The sequence below is a fragment of the Centruroides vittatus genome, unplaced genomic scaffold, assembly GCF_030686945.1.
Source record: "Centruroides vittatus isolate TY-2023 unplaced genomic scaffold, ASM3068694v2 contig_979, whole genome shotgun sequence".
Taxonomy (NCBI): Eukaryota; Metazoa; Arthropoda; class Arachnida; order Scorpiones; family Buthidae; genus Centruroides; species Centruroides vittatus.
Genome location: NW_027122650.1, coordinates 2,450,842 through 2,464,247, shown reverse-complemented (window position 1 = coordinate 2,464,247; position 13,406 = coordinate 2,450,842). Strand labels below are relative to the sequence as shown.

Genomic DNA, 13,406 nt, shown 5'->3' with positions numbered 1-13,406 from the left:
TAGATACCTAGTATACTTTTGATTATATAAATTTATCAAATAAATAGTAGGCTACAGTTTAAAATATTTTTCTCTGTAATTAAAATTCATTACGTTTGAATTTTTATGCTTGAAAGCTGCATCAATGTTTTGCATTTCAATATATTAAAATAATTTACTTTTAGTCACTGTAAAAAATATAATTTATTGTTATATCATTAGTAACATATAGTTGTTTTAAAAATTATATTTTAATTTCATTCTTCAATTTAAAAGTTTATACTATTTTTTTCTAAATTCACTATACAGATATTTTAAATAAAAATAAAACAGCTCTAAGTTTATTAAGTTTTTTAAATATTATTTTATTTTCAGAAGTTTATAAAAGTTCTGAATGTAAAAGCTTTTTTATTAAAAGTAAATAAAATTATGTTTAAAAAGCAAATATTTTATTTGTATTTTCTGAATCGCTTGTTTATTTTTATCATTTTAATATGAATAGGTTTTTTCGGGATTAAATATATATTGCATTTTCAATTCCTATTTTTACTTAAATATTCAATTCTGTAATGAAAATTTTTAAATGCGTATTTTTATTTAAATAATTCTTATATATATTCTTATATTATAATTATTTTTATTATATTATATTATAATTATTATTCTTATTATTTCTTATATATATTCTTATAATTCTTATATTCTAATAATTTCGTTACTGTATTTTACGTAGGCCTATATATTTCAAATGCTTTACTTTTTAAATTTTATCTCTTCTATTTATTTATTTAGATGTTTAAAAAATATTTTATATAACCAATTTTATTTTAAAAATGTATTTTATGAGTAAGCTACAATTAATATTTTGTGTGGCTTACAGAATTGTTTCCATTAACAATAACAAATCAATTAATACTGATATACATACAAGTTTATAGGGAAAAACTTGTATGTTTATATTAGTGTTAACTCTATATTTTTTAGTTATGTGCATTTATAAACAGGCGAAAATGTCATTGTATGTTTTATACAATGTGTTGAATAAGAAAGAGCCGATAGAAGAGGGGTAAGAGCCCGAAACACACATCGGCACCTAAACATAGAAATAAAGAAGGATGTAAAGCCTAGTATCTATCGAAGGCGCTTCATTGTGCAGTAAGGATAAATACTATTATATTTTTTGAATTGAATTATCATAACGTAAAACGTTCAGACTAACACTGAAAACGGCAATAATCCTTAAAGATAAATACACATAATGACCCAAACAGTTGTATATTAATAAAGCTCTGCGGGAATATATATTAAGTATCATTCAGTTATTCTGGCGAGAAATAAACTAATCTGTTCTTTCACTTCTTCTATTTTTTTTTTTTTTTCTTTCTTTCTTTCATTATCACTGCAATAAGCTCTTTTAATTCTTTAATATTTTGTCAGTAAATAAATAAATATATAGTATATATTAAGCTCAAAGACCGATTTCGGTCTTTGAGCGAAAAAAACGGCCACGAAGCTAAATTCGTGTCGTAGCTTTCATGATACTTGACCACGATATGTTCTGGTTAGGTTAGGTTAGTTAGGTTACTTCGTTAATTTTCAACAACACGTAATCATTCGTGAAAATTTGCTGTGGTGCTCGATATGTCAACGTTTTCTAACAACTAATTTACTAAAAATAATTACTTTGTCAGGAACTTTTATTAATAAATCAGTCTTCTTTATGAGAATCGAGAATGTTTTATGTTCTTTAAGCGACATTTGCATTTTTTATCAATACAGTATCTTTTACAGTGGCACACTATTATTTATACAATTCAATCCAATACAATTAACAATTAATAAATATTAATTTTGTAATCTTTTCAATATACGAAATATGAAACTTTTTATAATAATTTCTTAAAATTTTTTACTTATTATCAATTATTTTTATTATTTCTGTAAACAAAATTTTTAGTTTATATTTGCATTTCAATTTTCATAAAAGTGGATCACATTTCGTGTGTAAAAAAATATATATTTTTTAATTGAAATATGATGCCGTTACACTGTTACATTACGAAATAAACAATAAGAATGGATAAAATATAATGAAAATAAAGGTTTCTAAGATGAAGTACTTCAAATAAAATAATCAATTTTAAAGCAGTTTTAAGATCAATTAAATTAACAATTATCTTATACTCATTTATCTGTGAAAGAACAGTTTAATTAAAAACAATATTGCTTTAAAGTATATTTTCTTTTTCACTCTCCTGCTTATTCTAAAAACATTATTAATTTTCTCCCTTTCTAACCTTCTCTGCCAGATTATTGATTCATTTTAATAAATATATCCGTAATGAATATTTAGTAATTTTTTATTCAATTTGAATTTCATAGAAATGTATTTTAATCTATACATTTAAATTGTATATATTTTAGTACATTATATGACTAATTCTAAATTCCAAAATGAACCTGTTTATTAAATTATTTAAATGCAAATAATATGGAAATAAATCATGATTAATTTTCGTATTGTAAAGTTTAAGTTGAAATAAACAAACTATAACTTTTGATTTACTCATTTTGTATCACTCCATTTTGGTTAGCAGTGGATAGATAATATTATCATAATAACTTATTAATAATTTTAGAGTAAATCGTTTCAATATTGATATGAAAATTGTTCATTTATTAATTATTGTTAGTTTATCTTTACGATTTAATAAAATGAATTCATGAATTGGCAACGTTGATCTATGGGGTTAGAAGTATTAGAAATTAGTTAATAAGAATTAAAGGATGTGTTTTTTCGTAAGTTTTGTTGAAACATATTTCCATTTTTATGTATAAAACTTAACAAAATTTTTGGGATGAGGACTTTCAAGTTTAATTTGATGGGGAAAAACATTTTCCAGCGATCTCGAATTCACTTCTAACAAGCAAAAAGAAGCAAGAAATGTTCAAGAGTGTTCAGAAGCTTACTGAAAGAAGCTTCAGAGTGTTCAGAAGCTTACTCAAAGAAGCAAGAAATGTTCAGAAGCTTACTCAGAATCAAGAAGCTTACTCAAAGAAGCTAGAAATGTTCAAGAAATGTTCAGAAGCTTACTCATGAACATTTCTTGCGTAATTCTTTCAAGACAGTTTTTCATAATTCAATTTAAATCTAAAATAACTTTTAAAAACTTCATTTTAAATAAATATAATTTTATTTATTTAAAAAATAATAAGTTAGTAAGTTTATTTATATGATTATTCATAACTGAAAGTAAAATTCATTAGAGCGAAATAATTTCATTTTAATAAATTGCTAATAAATGAACATATTGACTTAATAAATTAACCAGTCGAATAATTATAATGAAAGATTTAGTATAATAATCTAAACAGGACACCGAGACTCTTTTCAAAGTTAATTAATATGCTAATGCTAAAAATTGTAAAATGAATGGAAATTAATGTAAAGGAAATAATTAAATCTTGGAAGACATTTGCAATAATAAACCACCACACATTTATTTGTCATAATATTTACAACTTCATCTACTACAATAATTTGAAAATTTCTAGTTACTCGTCATAATCATTCGAACATATAAATAGAACATTAAGCAAACAAACAAACATTAAAATGTTTATTGCTTTACTTAACTAAACAATTCGTAAGGAAATAAAACGATAAAAAAAAATATGTATATTTAATGTTCTAATTCGTTAGGAGGTGCCGTCGTGCTAATAGGAACTTCAATTTTCTTCAAAAGAGCTATTTCGTTCAATCGATTGAAGAGTTGAAATGGAGGATCGTAGAATAAAATGTAAAAGTAATTCTTTTCTACAGTTGGATCTTTCCATACCAATCCTGCAAATTTATGTGCTTCGTCCAACCATTCTTCTTCTGTTGGTCTTCCAGTAAAACTCCTAATAAAATGATAAAATATTTCTTAATCTCTTGTCGATTATTTGTGATTATTTTTTTAAACTAATCGAAAGGTATTGAAATTGATAATTAAAAAAATGTAGTATTACAGAGATCTATCTATCTAATACGAAATTAAAACATATGTTTATGTTAATTAGGAATATAATTTCCTAAACTTATCATTCTATCTAGGCATTTTCTACATTCTAATAATTATTCAAAAGTTATGAATAAGCAAAGTTTAATTTGGAGTAATTAAATTGAGTATAAATCATCGATATCTGTTAAAATTGTATTTTTTTTCTTTATTGAGAAATTTAATAAATTAATGACTTTAATATAAAAGACATCAGTTTATTAAATTCCTGAACAGATTATTTTTAATATTAAAACTGATCGCTAATATTTAATGTCTTTTTTTAATGCATTTATAATAAACTTCAGAATTTAAATAATTATTCCTCTCGAGATTGCTATCTTTAAAGTATTTATATTTAGATTTTTAAAGAAAGAAAAAAAAAACTTTATCTCACTCATTCTTATTACTATAATTTTTCTTTATTGATAGTGTTTATAGCATAAAAACGCTTATAATAAAATACAAATAAGTTGGCTTTTTTGGGAGGCTATCGTGTATTTAAATGTATTTAAAATAAAAAATTACATATTTATATAATTATTAATTTATTTTAACTTATATAATCTAGTTATTATATAATTATTATACATAATAAGAGTCTTATGTTTAACTATTCTCAAGTCATCATATTCAGCAGTATCATTTTATATCGGTAACTATAAGGTAACTGTGATTCGCTAATGAAAAAAAAAATGTCATTCCTACATATACTGTACGTTGAACTTTTTAGAAATGAAGAATCACTCCACGCATTTTAGTGACACGACGTTATATAAAAGTGAAACACGTTCCAAGTACAGCAACTCAATTCATAAATTTTGTACCAGAATAAAAAAAATTTTGGTTTTTATCAGTGTTTGAAATCCTTCAAATTAATTGGAAGCGATATTTTTGGATTAATTATAAATCTACATTTCATGTGACAAAGATATAAGCACTATTTCTTTTTATATATAGAACTAAATCAATAAATTTTAAAACAGTTCTAAATTTTACTGGCTGTAAGTTTACGTAACACGCAAAACTGCTTTTTTTCCCCCGAATCAAAATTCCAGATATTGTAAGAGTTTATTTAAATATTCAATTATTAAAAAAATTTACTTCTAATCTAAATTATCCGGAGTTCTTGCGCTATTCTTATTTAAGCTGATAAACAAATTACATAATTATTATAAAATGAATGAAATTACTTTGTTTTGTTTTATATTCATCTTTATATGTATAATAATATTAAATTCGTTTCAACCCTGACATTTGGTCTAACGACATATTATTTAAAATGTTATCCATCGACTTATGCATTGATACAACAGTTTATACTTAATCATTGATTCTATTCGTAATACAATAGACGATTTATCATACCTTGTCACATAACGTAGAGGTGGTTCTCGATCAATAAATACTGTTGGATCTAAGGGATAAGGTACATTTTCTTTCATATCTGCAGGAATGGGGAAGGACATGGTAAAAGTACTGTAACATGTAGCACCACGGCAAGGTATTATTCTGATTCGTGCAGGAGTAGTAGAATTAATTGCGATACCTAAAATATTTTTATGTTAAATTTATAATTATGTACACTTTAAACATTAAGAATATTTTCGACTTACCATCGATGTTACTCCCTCTATAATATTCTATTAATTTTTTATACATAATTCTCTGAGCTTCGGCTAAAGTAGAACCGTCTGCAGTAGTGCTCACCCAAGTCGTACCTGGATATTGACGTTCTTCGTAATCCTTTCATTAAAGTATTCGGTTTTTAAATGATCATAAAATATGAAGTGTAGTATTATCATACATAAATAAATAATAAATTGAAAAATAAAAAATATTTTATAATTACCGGTGTTCTAGAAAGAACTTGATATTCTACACACTCAACTCCTCTTCTGGAGCATAATGCATCGCTTCTGAATATCTGTAAAAATGACGTTTACGTAAATATTTATCTGTTTATTGGTCTGTAAAAAGAAAATTATTACAAAATATTGTTTTAACTATTTACCTGGATCGAAAATACGATTAAAACTACCGGAAACATATCTGAAAAATAAAAGTTTATTGTGAATTCTATTGGCTAAGACTTATTTTATAAACTCTAATGGTGATATTAAGATGATCGTAACTTACCTTTATACATTGTGCTATAAAATGTTATCGTGCAATCCTATATATAGCAGAAGCATTTATTTAAGATGACAAGCCAATTACCTTTCTTTATTTTAAAGCAGGAAGAAGTAATCCCTCCGAGCAACATTTTTCTCTTTGTGATGTGACCGTTACTTGGGTCAAGCCATTTGTCCAGATGAACTTCAGTTTTCTAACAGGACTGCCCTACCTAGATTTATAGAATATCTCAAATTCTTTCTACAAAGTTTTTATTTAAAAAAATAAATAAATAAATAAATAATAAAATATATTTTTAAGAAAATTTATACGCTATAATTTACCTGTACAGATATATTAGTGAATTTCAGCTTTAGATTTTGTAATGTTGTTCGAATATCTTATTTATTTTAATCATTTTTTAACTTATTTTCACATACGATTTATATATATAATTTAAAATGTTAATCTTTAATATTTTTATAGTCTATATATTCGGATGTAATATTTTTCAAAATTCTAAACGATGATAATTAATTAACTATTTCTATTAGATGTTTAAATAAAACTAAATCGAGACGGTTTCAAAAATTTTTGTTCGTTCAAAGTTGCTTAAAAACAAATTAAAGCTTCATATATATTCTTTAATGGCTATTAAAATTTAAATTTATATATGAATCTCGTCTAAAATATTTTATATTTACAGTTTATAAAATCGAAAACTTCTGTAAACGTGTTATATCATTGAGAATAAACTTATTTCATTAGAAATTTAAACTATTAAATATTACAATATCAATATTTCACACCAAATTATTTAAAAAGGAATATTTTGACCAGAATACTAAGGAACCAATATTTAATAGCACTTGATCTTATGACCTTGACACTGAGAGAACTTTTCGAGTAGTTCCCGTTCAGAAAAGAAAACTTGTCGGATGAAGACCAGACAACATATGAAAGTTCAATAACCTGTCGTCCTTTAATATTTAAAAACCATTTATGAATTTCAACAAAGAAACTCGAATTTATAAACTAAAAAATTCAAAAGAAATTTGAATAGAAAATGTGCAAATAAAATTTATAAAGCGTATTATATCTTCTTCAAAACATTACCTTATAACGCTTATAATAAGATAAAATAAATTTATTCTAAAAAATTGTTGATTAATTATCTCAGTCTGTTTTGTATTGAGTTAAATATATTATAATCAACATCACACAAACAAATCTATGAATTATATATTACAATAAACAAATATTTGTAGAGCTTTATTAACTTGGATAATATATTTTATAATAAGATTAATTAATTGGTCATTAATTTACAATCATTTCACTAATTAATCAAATAATACTCGAATGTGAAGATTTAATTATGACAAAATTAAATTGTGTAATTGTGTGGATTTATAATTTTGGTTGTTTTTATGAGAAGACAGCCTTCGAAAAATGAGATATTTCTTTCTACAATTCACTTTTTTACTATTAAAAATAATAGAACCGATCTTTGAAGTGGTACAAGATTTCTACATAAAGAAATTAAACTGTTAAATATTGAAGTTAATATTACTGAGAAAAATCCATAAATCCCCCAATTTTGTAGTATGAACTTACTTTTTTATAAACGAAAGCTGCAGAGTTTTTTCTTAAAAGTATAAAGTATAAATAAATTCAAATATAAGTCTATTTGTTATGTAAATTAGTACTTAAATACAGAAAAAAAAAATAAAAACGCGATACCTCGTAGACGAATGTTAAAAACAAATAAAAGAGACAATAAAAATCTTTCCCTAATTAGATAAATAGTGAATTTTAGATTAAAAAGAAAGAAAAGAAAGAACATTGATCCTTTTGATAACATGTTCAGTTATTTGTTAAGGAAATTGTTAGTTAATGAGTAGTGTGTCACCTCGATATACCATTTAGTAACGAAAGCAAAAAGCTTATTAACTGTAACAACTGGAATACATGAAACTGGTTTAGAATAAATCCTATTATTTTTTTTATACTGTGTCGTATGATACATACGACACAGGACATATGAGTAGCATAGAAAAGAAAAGACCAAATAAAATCTATATAATCGTGATATTCTAGATTTAACATGAAATAAGTATGAATTTTTTAACATTGTTGTGAGTTAATATTGATTTCATATTCAAGTTGTTCTTGTTTGTTAGGATAAGGCAACGCAACACGACGGTGACCTGTCGAGAGGGAAGAACTTTCTATGGAAAACTGGCCTTTATTAAGGTGCTAAACACGTGAAGAAAACCCGGAAAATTCCACCGACCAACTCGTTGGTCAGGCGCGAATCCCAGATTAAAATTTCATTTACGTTCCTAGAAATCAATGTGAATTTAATAATCGTCATAATATTAATCATATACTGTACATCTTAAGTAACTCTAAATCTATTAAATATATTACTTGCAGTTTCTCACAAGTCTGTATTTCAATACTATTTTTTACTTCGTGTGCATTACAGTAATATAATTCCAACTTATCCTTAAATCAAAAATCTCGGTTGAAGTATTAGGCTTTCACCGTGGAATGCCCGGGATCGAATCTTGTCGAGTAATTTTTCAAGGTGGCACGGAACCTCAACACCTGGCCATCTCGTTGTGGGATTGACCGAACTCGCAATGGATATGGTTTTAATAAGCCACTTTGTGTCCACAAAGCGGAAAGAGACAACAATAAAAAATATAATACTCAAAATTCTTACAAATATTTTAGTGTTTCTTATTTTTATATTTTGATTATAGACTCGTAAAAGGTTAATAATGTCAGAGCATCCTTTTAAAAGAGATGCGGCTTCTAATAAAAAAGTTGTGACTGTTATAATGATGCTCTCGAGATCGTGAAGTGGGCATTTCTTAGAAGACATTTTATATTTAAATCACGCTTATAATCGCCTTAGTTTGAATGAAATAAGATAAACTTTTAGAATATAAACTTCTTAAAATTGTTAAAATGTAAACGGTTGAATAAATATTTATTAATATAAAACTTGCTCTAAACTAAAAAAAACGAGTATATGTAAATGTAATAAGTTGTAAAAGTAAGCAGACTAAATTCAGCTTGAGGTCAAAAATTCAGGAAGCAAATAATTAATTTTAATTGAAATTATAATGTAATTAATAGCTGCATTATAATAATCGAAGCATGCAAATATCACGTACACAATTTAATAAAATGACAGCATTTGGCAGCATCTGCAAGCTTTTAATAAAATTATATTCGTATAAGTAATGTTGTTTGTTACATAAAAGTTAGCATTAATAATTAAATAATTAAATGTTTTTATATGTACTGTACAGTACAACAAAATAAAATAATATATTTCAAAACAATTCAAATGTCTCATTGGGATATTCCGAAACTGTTTGTTATTTTTGTATTTTTAGTTAAAAAATTATTTATTTTAAAAAATATTTGGAAATAAAATTATTTTGCGCCATTCAAGCTTACAGTTAATTAATATAACATTACCACCGCATTCATAAAAAAATAGTATTGATGTGTCTAAGACTGTATTCTTTCTGAAATAAATAAAAATCTGTTGAGAGAATTGTCAGTCAACATTTTGTTGCAATCTTATCATTAAATATTGAGTGTTGTTCCTCGAAATTATCTTTCATCCATGTTTAATTTTAATTATAACATTCCTTCAGTAGCTTATTGATCGATTTACTTAAATAATTGTTTTTATAACACTCGTTTCTTTGTCTCGTGTGTTATGAAATTCTCCAAGCGGGAAAGATAAGTTGTAAACATCGTTATTTTTACAACTAAATAAGATTTTTAATTTTATACAGATTTTACTATGAATAACTTCTAATCTTTTTAAAAATATCTATTTACAACGTCTTATTTTTTTCTTAATTATCTTTTAATCTTTACATAATACATAGAGCCTATAATGAAAATTATAGAAACGAAATAAAATGTTTATTGCAAACTTTGTCTTCTTATATTTTGATTTATTACCTTAACTCTCTAGATATTAAAATTGATGGCTTTAGATTTTAGATAGCTTAAAATAATAATTTTATTATATTATCATATACAGTGTTGACAGGTTAAATAATTATTCCAAAACGTAATTACGAGATCATTTGAGCTGAATGTTAATTGTTTCTGTTGACTGAATATCTTAGTATTACAGTGATGAGAAAACTAAATAGTAAATATAAATCATTAATTTAATCTTTAGTTAATAATTCTTTTAATTAATGATTGGAACAGAACTTATTTTAAATTAATTGAAATTAATATTGAAGAAAATTTATCATAATTCTTTTGAGATTGTTATTATATTTGTATTTAAAATTTTTCTACTATCGGATTTATTATTTTGTGTTCTAAATTAGGGAGAAAATGTTTATCTATTTTATATTGTTCGTAAATAAATAAACAAATAATTCGTAAACTTTCTGATTTGACATTTAAATATAGGCCTATAAATAATATAAACGAGTACCCTATTTCTATATTTATAAAGTATAATTTTTTAATTTAATTTATAACCATAATGAAGTGTCAGACTGTATATAATTTAAAATTAAGTGCATCGTTATGATTGTATAAAAATATAATTATATTTTTATACAATCATATGATACTGAATATAAAACAATTCTGATATTTACTTTGCTATTAATATTAAAATATTTAAATTTTCAATTCATTTAAATAATTTTTTTCTTTCCTTCCTCTTGCCTTAGTTTAGCTGTTTAATTATCGAATAAATAAATATTTCTTATTATAATTTGACAGTAAAATTATTCATAAATTTAACTGAACAACACCACGTATTCAATTATTGTATATGTTCTTTAAATCTTTAATAGATTTACATTTAGAAATCTTAAACTTTATTATCTGAATTTTTTTGAAAGTTTTAGATATTAAATTTTAATGTAATTAGATTTTATTTGCAAGTTAAAGTAATTTGTAAAACCACACAGTTTTTAAATAGTTCTTTTATTATTTATTCAGTTATTTCTTTATTAAATTTATTTGAAGAGTTTTAAAAAATTTTTTAAAGTTTTAACATTTTTAATATTAAAGAAAATTAAAATTTTATTACTTAAATTAAATATTTTTAATACTGTGTATATGCTATATTCTTATATTGTATAATTCATACGAAATTATACATCAAACATCAGTAGATTAACTCCGGCAGCGGAATGCCCTTAAGTTTCTTAATGCCTCATTTTCCTTCCGGAAAAAAGGCATTAAGAAACTTAAGGGAATGCATAAAAGAAGCAGAATAAAATAAATGCATCACATGTTAAGAATATTGGCAATCATCCTGTTTGGGAATTCTATATAGATTATAGTTAATGCATTACAGTAAAAGTTGCTTTGAGCATTCCCAGCTATACTAGAGTTTTTCTTCAAAATAAGTTAATTAATTTCTTACTATTAGTAAAAGTGATGTTTAGCGTTACAACTTCCAAACTACTCTAGATAATTTGCATAAAAATAGTAATATTTTGACTATTTCTAACTTCTATTCTCATCATACATTTAAAAATAAAAGTCACGTATCGATTGACTAAAAACAGCTAGGCATTGTAAAACATACCGCAACTCTTAACGGATTCTTTTTAAGCTGACAAATTCTCCGGTCCAGACAGTATCCGTTAGACCCAAATTCTATTCACATTATTACATAGTTTTACTTCTTTTAAAGATTTTTATCTTATGATAGAAATTTTCCGCAATAAGCATTTCGTTATGCATAGAGATTTAGTAATATGTCACACTATTTTGCCTTTTCGAATCAGACAAGTTTCCTGAGAACTTTTCGAAATTATTTCGCGTCTACCCGTGTGTATTTATCTTCGATGTAAGCCAACAGCGATTAATATTCAAATAGATTGTCATTAACGTATTTGTGAAAATCATATATAACATATTCGTAAAAAGTACGAGTATAAAGCAGGAGTAACATATAGAACTGTAATTTGAAAAAATTGTAGACCTATAAATTCCCACTGTCCTTCCTTAATCTCGAGAACGGAGTTAGATAGATGAAATCCGAGACCAGATATGGAAACCGTAGGGACATGAGGCCCCAATTAACTATATAAGAACTTCCGATGCAAACCGAAAGTCATGTTATTTCAATTTAAACAAATTTTCCTACGAATAGATGACCGGCACTCTATTGTTAAAGTATGATGTAGTACAGAGGCAATACACTACTAATTTGAGGTGGAGAGGATGTATTTTAAATGAATAAAAATATGATTAAATATTACAGCCAGGCATTGTGACGATGTCACAATAAATGATACAAGTTATTATCATTTCAGTTTTTTATAAAACTCATCCCTACCCTCAAAATTAAGCTTTTTGCCATTTGATAATACAGTAGTTAAAAATACAAAGTTTTTAAAATAAAATATGATAACAGATGGCGCCACCAAAAATTTAAATGTTGCCGGAAAAGTTAAGCAACTCGTTGCTGGTTTTTTAAGAATGAAATTTTATTTTTTGGGTTAAAAATTGTTAAATTTTTCTCTTGTATAACAGATTAGTATCATTTTATTTAGAAAAATATCTGATACATATTCTTAAGATACACAAGTCTAATTAGCAATGAGAATTAGTCAAAAAGTCATTAAAAGTTTATCCCTAGTTACCAGAGGCAGAGGATCGCAGTAGTTAACAACGAAGTTTAAAAAGTCTTCCGAATACTTTGCCTGTGGATAGCCACCTAACTTCCAAATATAAAAGATACTCCTTATGCTGACTATCCATTTCATCGAATGAAATTTAAATAATCTGCCTTGAAGTAGTGGAGATTTTTGGCAAACTTATTGACATTTACTAAGAAGCTTAAAAATTATTATCTTTACGAATATTTCTTTATACAAATATCTATCCGAGACAAAATAAAGTATGCCACTGTCTACTTGAATTATTAACCTATATCACTAAATAAATAATCAAAATAATAATACAGTACAGTGATAGAAAAGTGGCGTAATGCTACAAATATACAAAATTCATTTATTTTATTTTAATTTTTAAGTATTAAATACGATTTTTCATGAAACGCCTGTTCACATCGCTTAGAACACGACTTAAGAAACTGCTCTACATCTTTCTCCCCAAAGAATTTCGCTAAATTATTTCAACTCTACAATAAACGTGCTACGAATCCGAAGTGAAACTTTAATGATTTGTAATTAAACAGTAATTAATATTGTTACTATTAATTAAACAAATTTTGCTACTTGGCATTCA

The 13,406-nt window shown here is 25.0% G+C and overlaps 1 protein-coding gene across 1 annotated transcript; it reads right to left on the bottom strand.

Moving 5' to 3' along the window:
* Nucleotides 1-3,616: 3,616 nt before the first annotated feature.
* LOC136985799 (heme-binding protein 1-like) lies at nucleotides 3,617-6,174 on the bottom strand. The gene is made up of 5 exons (XM_067283154.1): nucleotides 6,034-6,174; nucleotides 5,872-5,946; nucleotides 5,636-5,765; nucleotides 5,388-5,568; nucleotides 3,617-3,882 (listed from the first exon to the last, which is right to left on the bottom strand). The coding sequence occupies exons 1-5, from the start codon at nucleotides 6,067-6,069 to the stop codon at nucleotides 3,663-3,665; spliced, it is 642 nt and encodes a 213-aa protein (XP_067139255.1). The 5' UTR covers nucleotides 6,070-6,174; the 3' UTR covers nucleotides 3,617-3,662.
* Between the last annotated feature and the right edge of the window lie 7,232 nt (nucleotides 6,175-13,406).

Excerpts from the sequence above, each read along its gene's own strand:
- LOC136985799 (XM_067283154.1), bottom strand. The coding sequence starts at position 6,069 with ATGTTTCCGGTAGTTTTAATCGTATTTTCGATCCAG. Across the intron at positions 5,766-5,871 it reads AAGTTCTTTCTAGAACACCG|GATTACGAAGAACGTCAATA; the intron begins GTAATTATAAAA and ends CTTTAATGAAAG. Across the intron at positions 3,883-5,387 it reads CCTCTACGTTATGTGACAAG|GAGTTTTACTGGAAGACCAA; the intron begins GTATGATAAATC and ends TCATTTTATTAG.